This window comes from Toxorhynchites rutilus, chromosome 3 (assembly GCF_029784135.1).
Source record: "Toxorhynchites rutilus septentrionalis strain SRP chromosome 3, ASM2978413v1, whole genome shotgun sequence".
NCBI classification, from domain to species: domain Eukaryota; kingdom Metazoa; phylum Arthropoda; class Insecta; order Diptera; family Culicidae; genus Toxorhynchites; species Toxorhynchites rutilus.
In genome coordinates, this window is record NC_073746.1 from 277,523,943 (window position 1) to 277,543,608 (window position 19,666).

The 19,666-nt window shown below is 37.6% G+C and overlaps 1 protein-coding gene across 2 annotated transcripts; it reads left to right on the plus strand.

The window, feature by feature from the left end:
• Positions 1–6,500: 6,500 nt before the first annotated feature.
• LOC129776233 (hexosaminidase D) lies at positions 6,501–19,658 on the plus strand. Of its 2 annotated transcripts, XM_055781763.1 has the most exons (4): positions 6,501–7,398; positions 17,024–17,340; positions 17,429–19,002; positions 19,061–19,658. In XM_055781763.1, the coding sequence occupies exons 2-4, from the start codon at positions 17,037–17,039 to the stop codon at positions 19,223–19,225; spliced, it is 2,043 nt and encodes a 680-aa protein (XP_055637738.1). In that variant the 5' UTR covers positions 6,501–7,398; positions 17,024–17,036; the 3' UTR covers positions 19,226–19,658. The 2 variants fall into 2 exon arrangements, with proteins under 2 accessions (XP_055637738.1, XP_055637739.1); XM_055781764.1 differs by lacking the exon at positions 6,501–7,398 and having other exon boundaries at positions 17,006–17,340.
• The last annotated feature ends 8 nt before the right edge of the window (positions 19,659–19,666 follow it).

Consider the following 19,666-nt stretch of genomic DNA (forward strand, 5'->3'; position numbering starts at 1 on the left):
TTGTCATTTCAATGCTTCCAGTATTAAAGACAATTTTGCAATAATTGATGCAAACATGGCCCCTCCTTGCAATGATTATCTCTCTTGATGTCTAATTCAAATAGAGAGGTCGGAGATATCACTGTTTTACAGTGGAATTGTCGTAGTCTTATCCCTAAATTTGATACATTCAAATGTTTAACTCATAACTTCAATTGTGACGTTTTTGCTCTGTCCGAAACTTGGCTTTCTTCGCGAGATGATATCTCTTTCCACGATTTTAATATTATACGCTTGGACCGTGATGACAGATACGGAGGGGTACTATTGGGGATCAATAAGTGTCACTCTTTTTTTAGAATTGACCTTCCACCTATTGGAGGGATCGAAGCTGTTGCCTGTCATGCAAACATCAGAGGCAAAGACCTTTGTATAGTCAGCTTGTATTGGCCTCCGAGAGCTGCGGTTAGCCGCAAGCAACTTGTTGACATGTGCTCACTCCTTCCTGAGCCACGATTGATCTTGGGAGACTTCAACTCTCACGGAACTGCCTGGGGGGAACAGTACGACGACAATCGTTCATCGATGATATATGACCTTTGTAACAGCTTCAATATGACCGTTTTGAATACTGGGGAAACAACACGTGTTCCTAAACCTCCTGCTAACCCAAGTGCTCTTGACCTCTCGCTTTGCTCGAATTCACTATCGTTAGATTGCAAGTGGAATGTAATCCAGGACCCCAACGGTAGTGATCACTTGCCAATCAAAATTTCCATCACCATTGGGTCGAATTCTTCTGAATCTATAAACATGGCATATGACCTCACAAGACACATTGACTGGAAAAAATATACGGACGCGATTGCTCTAGCCATCAATTCCAGAGATGGTTTGCCTCCATTGGAGGAGTATAACTTCCTTTCTCGTTTGATATATGACAGCGCGGTTCGCGCTCAAACGAAACCCATCCCAGGCTCCACTTTTCGTCAAAGGCCTCCCAATCTATGGTGGGATAGCCAATGTTCCAAGCTTTATCAGGATAAATCGAACGCATTTAAAGCTTTTCGGAAACGTGGAACCATTGAGAATTTTCAAACGTATTTGGACCTTGAAAATCAATTTAAAAACTTGATCAAAGGGAAAAAACGTGCTTATTGGCGAAATTTCGTGGGAGGTTTGTCACGAGAAACGTCAATGAAAAAATTATGGAAAGTGGCTCGAAACATGAGAAATCGCTCTTCATCGAATGAAAGCAAAGAATATTCACATCGATGGATTTTTAATTTTGCACGGAAGGTTTGTCCCGATTCCGTTCCTGTGCAAAAAATTGTTCGAGATATACCACAAGATAGGTGCGATCTTGATTCCGAGTTTTCGATGGTAGAATTCTCTCTTGCTCTCCTTTCTTGTAACAATTCGGCTCCAGGAACGGATAGAATTAAGTTCAACTTGTTAAAAAAACCTCCCTGATGTGGCGAAACATCGCTTGTTGAATTTATTCAATCGGTTTCTGGAGCATAATATTGTTCCAGATGATTGGAGACAAGTGCGAATTATAGCTATTCAAAAACCCGGAAAACCCGCGTCCGACTTCAATTCGTACCGCCCAAAAGCAATGCTGTCTTGTATACGGAAATTGTTGGAGAAAATGATCTTGTTTCGCCTTGATCATTGGGTTGAAACGAATGGCTTACTCTCAGATACACAATATGGGTTCCGCAGGGGCAAGGGGACGAATGATTGTCTTGCGTTGCTTTCTTCAGAAATTCAAATGGCTTACGCCGAAAAAAAACAAATGGCTTCAGTATTCTTGGACATAAAGGGGGCCTTTGATTCTGTTTCAATAGAGGTTTTGTCAGACAAATTACACTCTCGGGGTCTGCCGCCTCTGTTGAATAATATGTTATATAACTTGCTTTGTGAGAAACAGTTGAACTTTTCTCACGGGGATTCGACAGTAAATCGGGTCTCCTACATGGGCCTCCCCCAGGGCTCATGTTTAAGCCCCCTTTTGTACAACTTCTATGTAAGCGACATCGACAATTGTCTTACACAAAATTGCAGCCTAAGACAACTTGCAGATGACGGAGTGGTGTCTGTCGTAGGATCAAACGAATCCGACCTGCAAAGACCCTTACAAGATACTTTGAACAATTTTTCAACCTGGGCCATTGGGCTAGGGATCGAATTCTCCACGGAGAAAACAGAGATGGTGGTTTTTTCTAGGAAGCATAGACCAGCAAAACCAAAGCTTCAACTTTTGGGTAAACCTACATCACTACATCAATTCCTCTGTACATTTTGATCTGTTCATGAAGGAGAAAATCCATGGAATTCCAGATTATCATCGATCGGGGATAGTTCCTACGATCTTCAATGCAAAGTATGGGCGTGTCAATTGTGATAATATGTACTTTACTGATGGGTCCTCTATGAATGAGTCCACAGGATTTGGAGTGTTCAACGAAATTTTTAGCACCTCCCACAGTCTTCAGAATCCTTGCTCTGTGTATATTGCTGAATTGGCAACAATACATTGGGCGCTGGACAGCGTCGCCTCACGACCTGTTGAACACTATTACATTGTAACGGATAGTCTTAGCTCTGTCGAAGCTATCCGTTCAGTGAGGCCGGAAAAGCACTCGCCGTACTTCCTTGAGAGAATACGAGAAAATTTGAGTGCTTTAACCAGACGCTGTTATGTCATTACCTTTGTCTGGGTCCCTTCACATTGCTCAATTCCGGGTAATGAGAGGGCTGACTCATTAGCAAAGGTAGGTGCAATTGAAGGCGATATTTATCAGCGTCAAATCGCTTTCAATGAATTTTATTCTTTAGTCCGTAAAAATACCATCGCTAACTGGCAACGTAAGTGGAACGAAGATGAATTGGGTCGGTGGCTTCACTCGGTTATCCCTAAGGTTAGCCTCAAACCATGGTTCAAAAGTCTGAACTTGAGTCGGGACTTTATTCGCACCTTCTCTCGACTCATGTCCAATCACTGTTCGTTAGACGCACTACTCTTTCGTTTTAATCTTGCCGATGGCAATATCTGTGCTTGTGGCCAAGGTTACCACGACATCGAACACGTTGTTTGGTCGTGCGAGGAGTATCTTGTTGCCAGATCGAATTTAGAAAACTCTCTTCGGGCTAGAGGAAGGTAGCCCAATGTGCCGGTGAGAGATGTGTTGGCTCGGTTAGACCTTGATTACATGTCCCAAATATATGTCTTCCTAAAAGCTATCGATCTTCGTGTGTGATTGTCCTTATATCCTTATATTCTCCTTTTCCTTTTCCTTCGCGAGAAATCAAATCCCTTCTTACTAACAATAGAATAAGGTGAAATGTAAATACATGTTAGATATAAGATAGGCTTAAGAATTGAGTATGATGAATGTGAGTGCGAATGTGAGTGTGAACATTGTCAACATATCCTTATATCCCATCCTTTTCCTGAAACAAAATGTCACCCTTCTAAACTCGAGCAAGCCGCGAGTAATCGGTTCTCTACTTCATTAACATTAGAATTAATAAAAAATGTTTATGTATACTTGTAACTATACAGATAGGAGTTTGGCTCCTTTAAACTTATGTAACTGAGCCTGTAAAAATAAACGATTTAATAAAAAAAAAAAAACGAAGTAATGCGGTTCCAAATAAGAACGATACATCAGCTCCATTGTTGTTTGGCGTATCGTTGGTTTGCCAATTTATGAACGAGACCCATAAATTTAGCCATGCATATTGAAAAAGAGAAATGCGTATTTTCTTCCAACGAAACAGCATTTGAACGATATGAATATTGTTTTTCTTAATTCATTTTTCTACTTCACGACAAAAACATGTTAAAGGGTGTGTCACATTAAATTGCATCACGGAAAAAACGCTGTAGAAATTTAATTTTTAGGAATTATATCTTCAGCTTTCGCTTATAAACAGATAAGAGTGTATAGATCACGTTGGCCATGCTTCACTGTCAATTTTTCGTAAATTTGGAAAAATGTCGTCGAACGAAAAAGAATGTCGTGAATTAATCCTGTGCACTCATTTCGAGAATCCGGAGTTGTCACATCGGGACATCGGTAAGATGCTGGGAATCGTCCAATCCACGGCCAGCAGAGTACTAAAACGATACTTCGAGAACCTAACCATCGACCGGAAGGTGAAGAACGGCAAAAATGGATGCTCCGTCAGTGAAAAAGATCGCAAGCGCGTAGTTAAGCAGTTTAGACGTGATCCGAGAAGTTCGGTCCGGGATGTCGCCAATAAGTTGAATTTGTCAAGTTCATTCGTCCAGCGGACCAAGCAGCGGGAGGGCCTGCGTACATACAAGGTTCAGAAGGCTCCTAACCGCGACGAAAGGCAAAACATGGTGGGGAAGACGCGAGCCCGGAAGCTGTACACCGAAATGCTGATGAAGCCGCATTGCCTGGTAATGGACGACGAAACCTACGTCAAAGCGGACTTTCGTCAGCTGCCGGGCCTGTTGTTCTTCTCCGCAGAGGACAAATTCAGCGTTCCGGAGGAGATTCGCAAGCAGAAACTATCCAAGTTTGCCAAAAAGTACATGGTGTGGCAAGCGATCTGCTCTTGCGGAAAGCGGAGTGCCCCCTTCGTGATGACCGGCACGGTAAACGGGCAGGTTTACCTTAAGGAGTGCCTACAGAAGCGCTTACTACCATTATTGAAGCAGCACGAGGGCCCGACCATCTTCTGGCCAGATCTCGCTTCGTGCCACTATTCAAAGGACGTGTTGGAGTGGTACGAAGCCAACGGGGTCACCTTCGTGCCAAAGGAAATGAACCCGCCCAACGCGCCGGAGCTTCGCCCAATAGAGAAATATTGGGCGATTATGAAGCAGGGCCTCCGGAAGAACCCAAAAGTTGTCAAATCGGAGGCGGACTTCAAGAGAAAATGGATTTCTGTTCAAAAAAAACTACAACCTGACGTTGTACAGAACCTTATGGACGGGGTAAAGAGGAAGGTGCGACCATACGGGCTTGGGCTCGAAGTATTAATAAAAAGAAAATGCCAAAAGTTGTTTAATAGTTTTTATTTTACTGTCTAAAATTTTCAAAAGGATCGGTCTACTGGGCGAATTTCTACAGCGTTTTTTCCGTGATGCAATTTGATGTGACACGCCCTCTATTGCAATGTATTTCATTAACGTAACTGATATGTTTGATCTCTCAAAAGTTAACTAAAATTAAATTGTAAACATGTTTACATTTAACTTTTTAGAAATCAAACATATCAGTCACGTTAATAAAATACATTGCATCATGAAACATCATACCAACTTCCGTAGAAATTGTTTCATTCGTTCTTTTTATCGATAACATTCAAATAATTTTATAGATTCTTAAAACATTCAAACACGCTTAATATACATTAGTTATGTTTTATTTCACACCAAAAATATTCTCAAAAAACAATATATATGGTAGAACAACGTTTGCCGGGTCAGCTAGTATGTATATACAACAAAAAAAAAATATATGTATATACAACAAGCAAAAAAAACTTTTTTCTCGCTAATATACAGAATTGGATTGTATACAGAAAAATAATAACAAAAAACGAAAAACAACACATATCTGATTTTTTATATGTTATGTAAAAAACCCAGCTTTAAGAAAAAAAAATAAAGCGCCCTTGGTTCCGAGACCATGTAAACAATAGTAAACAATTACAATTTATAATTAGAAGAATAAAATAAATATTTTTTTTGTAAATGTGATATTTTTTCTATTTTTTCAATTTGATATGTCGATCATCGAAATAGGTCCAGTAATTCTATAGTTATGAATTTTAAAAGAAAGTCATTTTTGGAAAGAAAAAAAAAAGGGGGGGGGGTTGTTGATTTTTCGGAAATCGAAATCGAATCGAAATGCGCACCCTATTAAAAAAAAAGTAAAAAATACGGGTCTAATATTTTGCGAAAAGGAACGAAATTACCACTTTTCACGAAAATCTGTGAGCCACCATCTCGGTTTGACATGGAATGGCTGTATTACTATGTTTTTGGGGGCAAAATGGTTCTTACAATATTCCGTTTACTTAGACCCTCAACACACGTTGCTCTTGAAGAGCCCATTTTTGAACGTTGACCCCGGGAAAACTGGCTTCTTCAACCAAAACCAAGCCTCATTTTGAGAAGCGTTATGTGTTTCCTTCTACGTTTTTGTACGTATGAGAAAATTCAATCACAACTCTAGGTGATTAGGCTCTGATATTTCCATTCATGTACCGACTATTTGAAAAATGATTTAAACAAATTTGAACAAGAAGCAACGCATATCCCATTTAGCACGATATGACATGCATGATATGCAATACGGACGAAGGAAATGGTAATTTTCCTCACGATGACCACTTTACCATTACTTCCCCTAAACCCGCTCTTTATGAAAACATTGCACATTCCACACTGGTTTTCCGAAATTAGGAGAGCGCCTGCGTGTATGCTCACGATTGATTTTCCCTCTAGTGCGAGAATCGCGATGTTTGTTTTGAACGCGACCCTGGTTTTGCCGGTTATCAACAAACCCCTCTCTGGCGTATTCTTCTCGGTTACGATAAACAAAGGAAACAGAAAGGATGAGGGACTCAGACATCAGTCAGTCAAGTTCATTTAGGAGAAAAATAAAATATAATTTAGTGTATCTTCGCGCAAGTCTGCCTTTGTGAATCATGAAGTGAAAGGAATAATATAACAATGATACCGTAGCAGCACAATGTAATACATGATACCTTAACAACACCTCTTGTAATAGAGAACCCGAGAGAAGTTAGAGAGTGATTCCTTATCCCTCTCCTTCACCAGAAATGACGCTACATGATTGCAAAATGAGAGACGCCCAGCGAGCATGTTTTGCCTCCCCCCAGAACATATAAAAGCTTTTCCCAAGAGCAAACGGAAATCTGTATCTGGGCGGAAGCATTTGCACTTAGTGTCCACAACCTAAGCGTCTGGAATTCGGTTCGGATATTATAAGTTATTGACTGCTGCAGGAAGTTTATGCGAGTTATAAGTTTGCGTTCTCATTCTCGCTAGCGAAGCGAGTGCAGGCAGAACCGATTGGAAAGGATTAATGAAAAATTGTGGTTTGTGTGGTGTGAAAACGGATTCCCTGTGATTTCTCGTGAGTGAAACCAGATGTGATTGGTCCGAATACAGGATTTGAGAATGAGAAAAATTGAATCGAATTTTTGGTGATTGCAATGCTCATTGTTGACATTGAATGTGGGTTTTCTTGCTACGATCGACTGGAATGAACGAGATGTTCATTTTAGTAGTGAAACAAAAGGATTGTTGAATACTAAACGTAATAACTTAAAGTAAACACACAATTGGATAGCATATTCTCCTGGCGACTGAATAATACAATTTCACCGATACAAAACATTGAAAAGGTACATCTTGCAGATATTTTATGTTTTAGTGAATATTTTATTCGAATGTATATACAAAAAACGATTGCGATATGACTGAGAATTTTTAGTGCAAAAACTAAAACTAGTATATAACCGGATTTTGGACAATGAAGATTATTAGAAACATTATTACTTTTGAATAGCCTTGCAACTTACCTTCATTATTAACTTCTGAGCTCTTAATAGAGCTATGAAATTTATGTAAAACATGTGCTTTCGGGTGAAAACAAATCAACTTGGGTTCAGTTTATGTAAATCAGTGTAAGACGGATGGTTTCTTACAGTAACCTATTCTTTCCAGATTTTTCACAGTTAATTTCTGCTTTGGTTCAGGTGTTTTTGAAGCACCTATAAATGTATACCTCTAGAAGCAGACTGAGCGGTGAATTTTGCCTTAAACTTGTATTGCCAGTAATTATCTGAACATGTTGAGTAAAAATACCCAATTCTAATTTTTCCATGCTTTAAAAATAATTGATACCTTGAATAAGCTCTCATCGTTTTTCCACGTGAGGAATAATGATACACTAATGTGACACTAAAAATATTGATGCATTGAACATGTTATGATTGATACATTCAAAATACAATTCGTGATTTCAAACATTGTAACAGTGAAAAGATAATTTGGAACTAACGCAAGTAATGACGAATTTCATGTCAACTCGACTGGCCATTGGCAGCGAAACTTTGTGAATACATTGATTGTTTAAGCCTCTTTGCACACTTGAAATCTTCAAAAAAGAATTAGACTACTTTTTTGAAAAAGCCAAAGTTTTTTTTGTCAATTTTTTACAAAAGATTCCAATTGAAAAACTATAATCTATATGACGAATTTCATGCCAACTCGTCTCAGGAGTTGGCAGCACAATCTCAGATAGTAGTGAAACGTTGTGGGTGTAATGACATGAAAAAAAAATGTTGTTAGAAAAATTTTTCCATGTAAATGTGCCCATCGTCCAATGTTTGGAAAACTTGTTGGAAATTCTAAGGGCTATTTATATCTATTTTTTCACAGTTTTAAAAGCATATGTTTTCGAGAAAAATGAATTTTAATTTTCAAAATATTTTTTTCAATGAATTTTTTTTGAAAACCAAAATAATTTCCTACATTCAATTCGTTGACTAAATGTTTATAGGTCGGATTTTTTTGTTGTAGGTTTTTTTGAAATTTTGAGTTTTTTCAACTTTTTTTCGAAAAATCCTAATTTAAAAACTATAACGTCTACAAAAAGATGGTCAGAGAATGAAATGTAGGAAATTACTTAGGTTTCCATTAAAAATTATCAAAGAATTTTTTGGATAAACATTTAATTGAAAAAAAATATTTTGAAAATTAAAATTCATTTTTGTCGAAAACATATGCTTTCAAAATTCTGAAAAAATTGATATAATATTGATATAAAAAATTGATATATAAATAGCCCTTAGAATTTCCAACAAGTTTTTCATGCATTGGACGATGGGCACATTTACATGGAAAAAGTTTTTCTAACAACAACTTTTTAATTTTTTATTCTTCGAAAAATACTATTAATGTTTAATTCGTAACATTTTTTGTATAAATTATCGCAATTTACATGCTCTGCTAACTTTTCTCTATTTGAAAACATGTCAAGAACATGTCAAACGTGAAACACACGAAAATGTTACGAGCAAAACATAATTTTTTTCAGGAGTCTCAATACAAAAATGACTTATATTCCGAAAACTATAACAGATAGAAAGTTGACATCTTCCACAAAAGATCACATTTTAATAAGATCTGAAACTTTGTCGAATACACTTAATCGCTATCTTGACTTTAAACAAAATTAGGATTAGTTGTATTTTTTCAAAGAAAATATAAAAAAGTTATTGTTAGAAAAACTTTTTCCCTATAAAAGTGCCCATCTTCCGATGTATGGACGACTTGTTGTAAATTTTAATGGCTATTCATATATATATATATATATATATATATATATATATATATATATATATTTTTTTTTTTTTTTTTTTTTTTTTTTTGGGAATTTGAATAAAAAAAATCTTGAGAAAAATTAATTTTAATTTTTAAAATAACTTTTTTCCAGTGAAATTTTTTTCCAAAAAAATTTGGTATTTTTTCCTAAAAATTTAAACAATTTCCTACATTTCATCCTTTGACATGAATTTTCTAGGTATCATAGTTTTTAAATTATAAATTTTTGTTAAAATTTGAGAAAAAAAATGAGATTTTTCCAAAAAGCTGTCTAATTATTTTGCAAATTTCGACACTCTTCCCCCTCTCTAAGGGGGGCTGCCATACAAATTAAATAAAAATTTCAGCATAACTCGAGAATTAAGCATGCAAACGAACCCAAATTTGGCATGTGGAGGTTTTAGGGTGCAATACATGTTTTTATGCTAGATAGACACTCCTCCTCCTTCTCTAAGAGGGTGGGGGGGGGATAGGTTCTGTCCTAGAAAATGTATATCAAAAGTAAATTGTAAAGGGTCAATTAGAAGAAGAATCAATGAACAGATCTGCGATTGGACCCATGATCGTAAGTAAGAATACGTGAATGTTTGGAGGTATTGATAACAAAAAATAAATTTTGGGCGGGACGAAGTTTGCCGGGCCAGCTAGTAGCTACATAGTTTTGATCAGAGAATGAAATATAGAAAATTGTTTTATCTTTCATTGAAAAATATCCTACAAATTAAGAAAAAAAAAGATACTGGCGACGAGACATGGGTTTTTCCTATTTCTGAAACTCAAATCCGCTCAGTGGGACCCGTTTTGACAGCATTGAAGACATAAAAATGTATTCGTTGCGTGAACTGAAGGCAATTCATGAATACAGCTATAAAAAGTGTTTCCATGACTGGATTGTTCGAAAAAGAAAAAGTGTATGGAAAAAGTGTATTGCTTCAAAAGGGGCCTATTTTGAAGGTGATAATATATATTTAGATGATAAATAAAGCATTTAAATTCCAAAAAGCACACAAATTCCAGGTATATATTTCAAAGAATGTATTTATTTTCCCTATTGTCTCCACACTCTCAAATTGGATTCCTCGTAGTGGTTTTTAAGTGCATCGAATAAAAAGAAGTCACATTACCATTAGCATTAGCATTGAGCATCGAATAAAAAGAAGTCACATGGTCCTAAATTTGGTGAATGTCAAGGGGTTTTTAATAACTCAGAATAGGTTCTCTCTGCTACAAATCTAGTATTTAACGATGTTCCACTAATAAATCTTAGATTTCCTCAAGGTTTTCTCAATTTTTTTTACATCGATGTCTTTTTCGGTCAGAGAATAGTAAAAGAATTTTATCATATATATTTGTTTGGGAAATATATTGTTCAACGGTTGCGGCTACTATTCAGTTTGTAACATTTCGATGCTTATTAGATGGTTTTCTACTGTATCCTGAGGTATTCGCTTATTCAATAATCGAATTATACGAAACTAGCGAATGAATCTAGCTTAACATTTGAAATTTTGCTGTTACATTCAAATAGCAAAATAATAACATAAATAGACAAAGTATATGAACAGCTTCACTCTTTTTAAACACCATTCCAGAAGTGATTGATTAGAAACAATTTGTATTCGATTGGCATACACGTGACATTCGTTGGAAAACAACAAAAAATCCTGTCTTCGTTATTCGTTCTTGTTCGTTGTCAAATTCGTATCGCTCTGCTCCAACCTGTTCTCGGCGATAAACTCATACATAAATGCTTGCGAGCATCATCCGGGGGAAAACAGATTTTTTTCTGATTCGGAGTGGCAACATGAACTCCACAGTCTGTGCCGACAAATTCACATTCCATGCGAAATACTTACAGCCACATTCGTTAGATTTCAGCAAAGTGACGGAATTTTTAAGTGGCATCAAAATCGGTAGACACAACGCGATGCAAGTCGCAGCTTCCAGAGAAGCTAATGGATGGGCCCCGGATGGTGAATAATTCAAAAGCGAAACAAACTGAGGAGGATGAAGATGCGGAAAAATATATTTTCCAAGCAGAAACAAATTAATACAGCGGCAAAAAAAAAACGTTGGATGTCATTACTGGATCGGTCGAGAATTTTTTAGGAGGTTGATATTACTGTATAAGACAAACTTTTGTGACCTGTTACGCGTAAGCACACGTTCTTCTAATGCGATGATTGTGTTGCTTTTGTTGGGTTAGATTGCAACAAGTCAATAAAGAAAACACGATCTGGTTGTAGTTGACTTTTTGCTGTAAATATGTTATTATTATTTTATGTTGGATTTCATTCTGTGTAACTCACAATTTTGGTGAAGCTATCGCGAAGAAAAGATCCTATCAAGACGACCTGTTAGCTTTTAGCTTTTATCCTCTCTACAATTGAGTATGTGCATATTTATATAGTTTTTAAGTTCAATGTTCAGTTCATTTTGACTTACGTAGTTCAATTAATTTTAAATTTGATGTTTTTGCTTGTAAATATAGAAAATTATATAGATAATGGGAAACCTCATTCAATTGATGGTTTTGACGGGCTGCCAAAGAGCGCGCTGCTGAATTGTATCATCGCTGGATAGAGCGGCTCTAGTGTTACCGGTATCGGTTTTTTTTTGCCGTCACAGCTTTGAAATTAATAGTTGATGTATTGTAGTTCATTTTCTATAATCTATTCTAATTACTTTCAAATGCAGGATTATTTTCATGAAGAAATCAACCAAGAGGTTTCCATAACAAATGTTTGATGTCACCGAAACTAAACAAATAGAATCGAACAATATTTTATTTATTTACTGCATCCTGTAAATCGAACAATGTTTCAACAGCCGCCCTACAAAGTTGATGATGTGCTACTGTATCACGAATGAGCAACCACCTACTCATAATAATCGATCCAGGAAAGTGCTTTCCGTAGCATTGAACACGTTCAGAATGGTACTTGAATTCATACAAGATGATGTATGGGTAGATTTCTAAAAGAATGACCCTGTGATCCGGATGTAGCATTCATGATTATCGTCACACGTTCAGCAGAGAAGAAACTTCGAAAAGACTTGCGGTATGCACTTTGTTTAGTATTGGGTTTATAGAACAGATTCTGGAGCCGTTCGACAGATAAATTGGGTCAATTTTACGGAAACCAAAAATCTGATATCATACTGGAAGAAGAAGAGTATGATATTCTGTTATGTTTATAGTTCTTGTTAGCTTTTGATTCATCAACTTTTTCTTTAGTTAATAACTCAACTGCAAAAAAGTTCCAATTTAAGTTCGCTATAGAATCCGATAAATGAGGTTTTGACCTATCTTCCACATTGTCAAATACAACTGGGAATGTATTTGCAGCTAAGTTATGACCAGAAGAGAGAGTCGATGTAGAGAAATCGATCAAATCACTTACACCCCTTTCATTCTAAACCCCTCATATGGTTTCATTGAGAAGTTGAAGGAGAAGTCGGGGTAATACGGACATGTTCACTAGAACATAAATTCTATCTTTCTAAAGTCATGTTTCCCAAAACCTAAACGCTCGCTGTTTTTTTTTGGATCAATCGGTCAAAAGTTTCACCAAAAATGATGCGGGTAAATCGGAAATATTGTGGAGATGAAACAGACAGGTTTCTAATATATGAGAAGTTTATCGCTCGCGAGAGGAATAATTTCATTCAACCAACGTATGGAGTTATTTCGAATTTCCATCAAAAACTCATTTATTCCTCCTAGAAGTGATATTGTGCTTTTCATCAGTATAAATTGACATAACTAACGTAAGCATTAAAAAAAGTTACAGGAAGGTTGTGTTCGAGACACGACCGTATACTTGACGTAAAATTAGTCAGTCATCGAAACTCTTTTAAGCAGTATTCGGGAGTTGCCTTCAGTTCACGCAGTGAATTCGTTTTTATGTCTTCAATGCTGTCAAAACGGGTTACACGTAACGGTAATTCGACTTTCGGGAATGGTTAAAAATTACACGGGGCTATATTTGGAGAATACGGTGCTTGCTCAATCACGTTCGTGTCATTTTTGGTCACGAACATTCGTTCACAATGATCGATCGATCAGCTGGTGCATGATCGTGGTGTAAAATCCAAGTGTTATCTTTCCACTAATCTGGCTGTTTGCGAAAAATTCTCAAACGCCTCATAACGCCAAAGTAATACTCTTTTTTTCACCGTTTGGCCCCTCCGGAAGGACTTGCGAATCAACAACACCACGAATATCGAAGAAAATAGTCAACGTTACTTTCACTTTTGATCGACACATTAACGTGGTTTTTTCGGTTTCGTCTACAGCGGGGCCATGCTGATAATCGTTGACTCGTTTGTATGTCATACTCGTACACCCATGTCTTATCGCTGGTAATTATGCGTGCGATAAACATAGAATCAGAATTAGATCGTTCAAGTATGTCTTCAGTTATTTTTTTTATCCCAACAGTTTATTTTATTATGTAAATGAGCAATTCAGCTGTAACAGAGCCGAATTCATTCGTGTACATTTTTTATCTTAAGATAACTTTTGTTGTATATTACACTGTTACCATTTCGTGGCGTAAGAGTATCACTATCTATCAATAAACATTAGTTTTATCTATAACACAGTAGCCGTTTAGGCCCAAAGGATTCCTATTCTATCGATGCACAACACATGTCGCCTTTTTCCGGCGTAAGAATATTGCTATTGTTCGAATGTTCGCAGTTGAGCTGTTCACAGCGGGACTGTTGATATGAGGCTTCCTTTGTTGCGTTATTAATAGTGCCAATTACCGATGCAGCAGACCGAAAATGTGAGCGGTAAGGGACTGAGATTACCGATACATGATGATTGTTGCGTGGACATAGTAGCTAGAATAACACACTAAGGTGGTCAGTTGAGGGGCCCTGAGTTATGAGCTCATGATCGTTCGCTTAGTGAGCGGACACGCAACCAATTAGGCTACGAAGACCCCCGTCTTCAGTTATGATTACTATGAAATTTTCGAACAAAAGTAGAAAGATCTGAACCTAGGAGCACGGACGTGAGTTTGATGTAGGACTGTGATTGTTCGAAACAATGTAATTCTTTTAATTCTTGTCATTCTTGTAATTCTTTTCATTGTTCATAAATCTGTTGTTTTAACTCTTTTGAAACTCCAAATGGTGGCCCTCATGTACTCATAACCGTCAAACGGATTATAACGACCAAAAAATAAAATTAGCTTCTGGCAGGAGATTCAACTGTCTAACTGAAAATGAATAATGGATATCAGTGTGACAAATAAAAGGGTGGAATGGTAGACGAAATATATGTGGATCGATAAACAAAAAAAAATGTCATCATTGATTACATTGAATATGATGTTAACAGGAAAGAAACAAATAAATGTTGAAGGTACTTACGATTTCGTGATGTTTTGAGACAAAATACAAATGAAATCATAAAGCTGCTTAATTTTTAATGGTATTTTGATGTCTTTCCATTATCTTATTTTCATTATAAGTCTTATTCTAAGTCATCGGGAGTAGTAGCTTTTTCGGTGAAATAATGTTCGTTTGCAGACTTTATTTCACGTCACACACACTGTGGACCATGACAATATCACCTTAGTATCACTGAAATAATGATTTTCTATGGAATTGCAGCAATCTTACTAACCCATTCCACAATCTACATAACCCTTATTCCTACAAATTGAATTTGTTCGAAAGAAATGATTATTGTACACAATTTTGTGTTGCATACAACATTCACGGGGAACCAAGCTATGCATAATACATGGTTTACCTTTGGATTCGCTCGCAAAACATATCTCTTTTATTCGTCAAATTGCTCACTTGTTTTACTGTTTCCACTGTTGAGGTATCACGCAAAAAAAAGCTCGATAAATATATTATATTCTAATATATTACATCATATATATAACATATTATAACATATATACAGGTAAACTTTATATAACGTACATTTCACTCTCAAAATTGTACGTTGTATCGAATTGTACGTTATATCGAAGCATAATAAAGTACTCACAAACGTAGTCTATAATACATTATTGTGTTGCTGTTTTAGTCAAGTTAACGAATAACTTCAATCAGAAGACGAAGCCAGCCTTTCTCATGATGTTTCCCTTCGTACTGTTGATTAGAGCTTGATTCATTTAGAATCTGGAATCACAAAACCAGCTGTATATCGAGATCGATTGAAGGTACAAAACATGTTTTAGCATCACAATACAGATAATTCATTGTTCTATCAGAAAAAAATTTCCTTTACACTTTGAAAAGGTGTACGTTATATCGAGTGACGTTATATCGAGGGTACGTTATAACGAGGGTACGTTATATCGAAGTTTCCCTGTAGTAAGAACGATTCTGCGTAAAATTCATTTGAAATCTCTTAATTTTTCGTTACATTTTTCGTAGAGTGAACTGTTGATTACTTGAAAGATACGCTCTGGTATTCTTTGTGTCAAGTTTTGCATTTTTGTCAGTTCAATATCATTTCACGACTGACGAATAGCAGTTTTCAGCTCATCAACCGTTGAAAATTGACGATTATCAGCATAAATCTGTTGAACAATCATTCCACAGAGGTTCTCAATAGGGTTCAAGTCAGGAAAACATGTCGGTCAGTCCATAACATCAACTTCTAGACGTAAACCACGACATCGTTTGAGTACTGGTATTGACTTACCGCAAAATAATCTTTGCTCCTCGTTTTGTGTGAATCATTGGTAGAAAATCAGCTTCAAGTACTTTAATGTAGTCAAAACTATTCGTTTTGTGTGAAAAAAATTTAAATTATAGTTTTCCGGAGTCACAAAATGTTCTCCAGACAATGACAGACCCTTCCCAAAAATTCCTCATAGAGGATTCGTGGTTCCTTGCGCAAATTTTGCCAATGGACGTTATAATCATCCGGTCCGTTCAAGTTGAACGATTTCTCGTCTGAGAAAATCACATGTGAGAATTTCAGTAGAATTTAGTTAAGTGGTTTGAACGCATAAAATTTAAAAAAAAGCCAAGAAAAAGCACATTCGGATTACCTGGCTTGTCGCCGGCCGTTGTTGACATTACGGGAAAATATAAATTGTTAGGTTTTACTAATCTCATCCCAAGTTCTCATAAGTTCTCAGCTCTGTTTCGCTACTTTTATGAAATTATGTAAATATTACAAACCGTTTAAACTATTCAAAGCACCCATCGCCGAAACATGCACAACGGAAATGGATTGCTAATCCCAAAGGCGGATCAGTATGTTCTTTGTGCAATTTCCCTGGTTCAGGTCAATCACGGAGAGCAACTACGAAGTGTACAGCTGTGTAGCTCAAACACAATGTGTACCCCCAATAAGTATTACGAAATAAGATACATAACACGTAATCCTACGTCAAAACAATTGTTCCGGACAATCACAGTACTACGTCATGCTTTCGTCCGTGACCCTAAGTATATACCTTAGGTAGACTAGGTATATACCCTTATACCCCTATAAAGTAGTGTATCAAATTAAAATAACAGGATGAATGATTCCATTTGTAGTCGAAATCAGTTAGTAAAGTGGGTGGTAAAATTTTCCGGTTTTGTAAAGTAAACAATAAATACAAAATAATTCAATCGTTCCCCTAATTTTAGCCTCCCTTTCTCCATTTGTAGACAAAAAATCGTAATGCATTCCCGTATATTGATGCTGTTTTGGCGGAAGAAACTGCTCCTGCTTGCCACCTCGCTTCTTTTTCTAGTGGCTCTATGGTTCTGGGGGTTTCTGTACACAACGCACATTACGGACGGGGGGAAGATTGTTTCCGTGCGAGAGCTAATGATGGGTGGCAGTGGCAGCGGAAATCACCACGAGAGCTTACTGCAAAAACTAGGATTGTATGACGAGGGCTCGGCAGATGATGGCCAGTTTCCTAACGCAGCCGGAGTGAAGTTTGTCAAGCCGACAGGGAGCTTTTCGTTGCGAAATAAAGGTGAGTCAGATTGTCAGAATCAGAGTCAGAGTCAGAGTCAGAGTCAGATTGACGAATTTGATAAATCTTTTAAATCGTCATCTAATAGGAAGATTCTTCAACGAATGGGAATCCATCATGCAGGACCGTGACGAAAAGCAACACAGTTCGAAGCAGGAAGCCGTGAAGCGCAAATCGTCCGAGGAACTACGAATCGCAGCCGAGAAACAGAATCACTACGAACACGAGCTGAAAAAAATGGGCGTCCCGATTATTGCTGGCCTTGGACCAGGCGGTCATCCACCACCATTGCATCGATTGGTCCATTTAGATCTGAAAGGAGCTCCACCAAAAATATCCTATCTCAAGAGACTAATGCCGATTATAAAAACACTGGGGGCCACCGATATTCTTCTCGAATATGAAGATATGTTCCCATTTAGCGGAGCATTATCTGCGATCGCTGCGAAAAATGCTTACAATAAAGACGAAATATTGGAAATTTTGAAAACGGCTTTCGCTCTGGGCTTGAACGTTATCCCGTTAGTTCAAACCTTTGGCCATTTGGAGTTCGTTCTTAAGTTGCAGGAATTCCAACATCTTCGAGAAGTGGATGATTCTCCGCAAGCACTTTGTCCCAGTCAAAATTCTTCTTTGTTATTCCTTGAGGAGCTCCTCGATCAGGTGATTGAGTATCATATTCCATCCCAAAACGCCAATCTACTCCACAAAGACGATATAGATAAGCTAACGCCAAAGTTAACACATATTCATATAGGTTGTGATGAAGTGTACCAGATAGCTCGCTGCAGTCGTTGTAAGAATCACCTCAGGGATAAACTTTTTCTTGATCATGTTTATAATGTGGCCTCTATGATCCACAAGAAATGGCCACATCTCAAAATTATAATCTGGGACGATATGCTTCGGCATATGTCGCTAGAGACTCTGCAATCTTCAGGGATTGGAAAACTTGTCGAACCTATGATCTGGGTTTACGCCGAGGATATCTACAAGTTCATGCAGTCCTCCACGTGGGATAAATATTCTACCGTTTTCAACACGGCTTGGGCTGCATCCGCTTTTAAAGGGGCACACGGTGAGACATTGATGCTTCCTCCCATCAGACGGCACTTGGAGAATACTCTTCGCTGGCTGGCAGTTATGCAAGGAGAAGGAACACGGTTCAGTCAAGGACTGCAGGGATTAGCACTAACCGGGTGGCAACGGTATGACCATTTTGCCGTTCTCTGTGAACTGTTGCCCAGCTCGCTTCCATCGCTAGCCATTTGCCTCTCGACTGCTTCCCGAGGGTACTTCGATGTCAACCCCAAAACCAATCCTATTCTGAGCAGTCTCACCTGTCCGGAGCCTACAAGTGATCGACACACGTGGATCGAACTGCACAAAGATTCAATGCTATCAACATTCTCGCGCTGCATGTTTCCAGGAAGTACAATATATCGCTTCGTCCTTCGATTGATGACACTGATGGCAGAGGCTAAGGAGTACATAGACGATGTGAAACAAAAGCGGGGATGGCTGACCGAGTACAACATACGGCATAATTTTACCTCGGGCACACGTGTAGATGACATCCTCGGGGACGATTATCGATTACTGAATTCGATCACTAACCTAGCGCGGAACGCGGCATCTACGTTAGCTGACGTTTACGATCATGTATGTATTTATTTGGAGCCTAATGTAACGATTCCTTAAGTTTCACTGTTTCTTGCAGTGGACCTCTGGCGAATTTATTGAGCAACGCATATATCCGATACTGGCTGAACTCAAAAACCTTGAGCGAATCGGCGAAGGACTCAAGAAGCGGAAAACTTGGCCACAGCGGCCGCTGTCTTACCTGAAGCCATTCGAAGCGCTGGGAATCGATGAGAAAACCTAGCTAGAAAAGTACGTTAAAATTCCACTGAGGCATTGATGCGTCCGGAGTTTTAGCAAGTGTCAAAAGGTTTTCCCATTTTACTCATTCATTAAGGAATATTTTCATCACAAACTATACATCGCTAACCAGGAGTGAATCGAAAAACATTTTAGAGTGTGTTAGTGACCAAACCAAAAAAACAATCAGTTGTAGATGAATTCACTTTCGAAAAACTTTAGCTGCCAAGTTGTGATGTGATATTATGTTGAGGAGAGGCACATACTGGGAAACTCTTATCATCACAATACCACCACACATTCCATTGAAAAAGGCCGAGTCCAATCCCACTTTGTTAGCAAAACGTTTCGGTAAAACAAGACTGAAAATCTAAAACAAATTTAGTGAATGTTGTAGAACTATCCTCGATATACCAGAAAATATAACATTGAAGAAACCGAACAA

Bases quoted from the DNA above. Each gene is read 5' to 3' on its own strand.
- LOC129776233 (XM_055781763.1), top strand. From the start codon at position 17,037: ATGCATTCCCGTATATTGATGCTGTTTTGGCGGAAGAAACTGCTCCTG. The intron at 17,341-17,428 runs GTGAGTCAGATT...GTCATCTAATAG, and splicing joins CTTTTCGTTGCGAAATAAAG to GAAGATTCTTCAACGAATGG. The intron at 19,003-19,060 runs GTATGTATTTAT...TGTTTCTTGCAG, and splicing joins TAGCTGACGTTTACGATCAT to TGGACCTCTGGCGAATTTAT.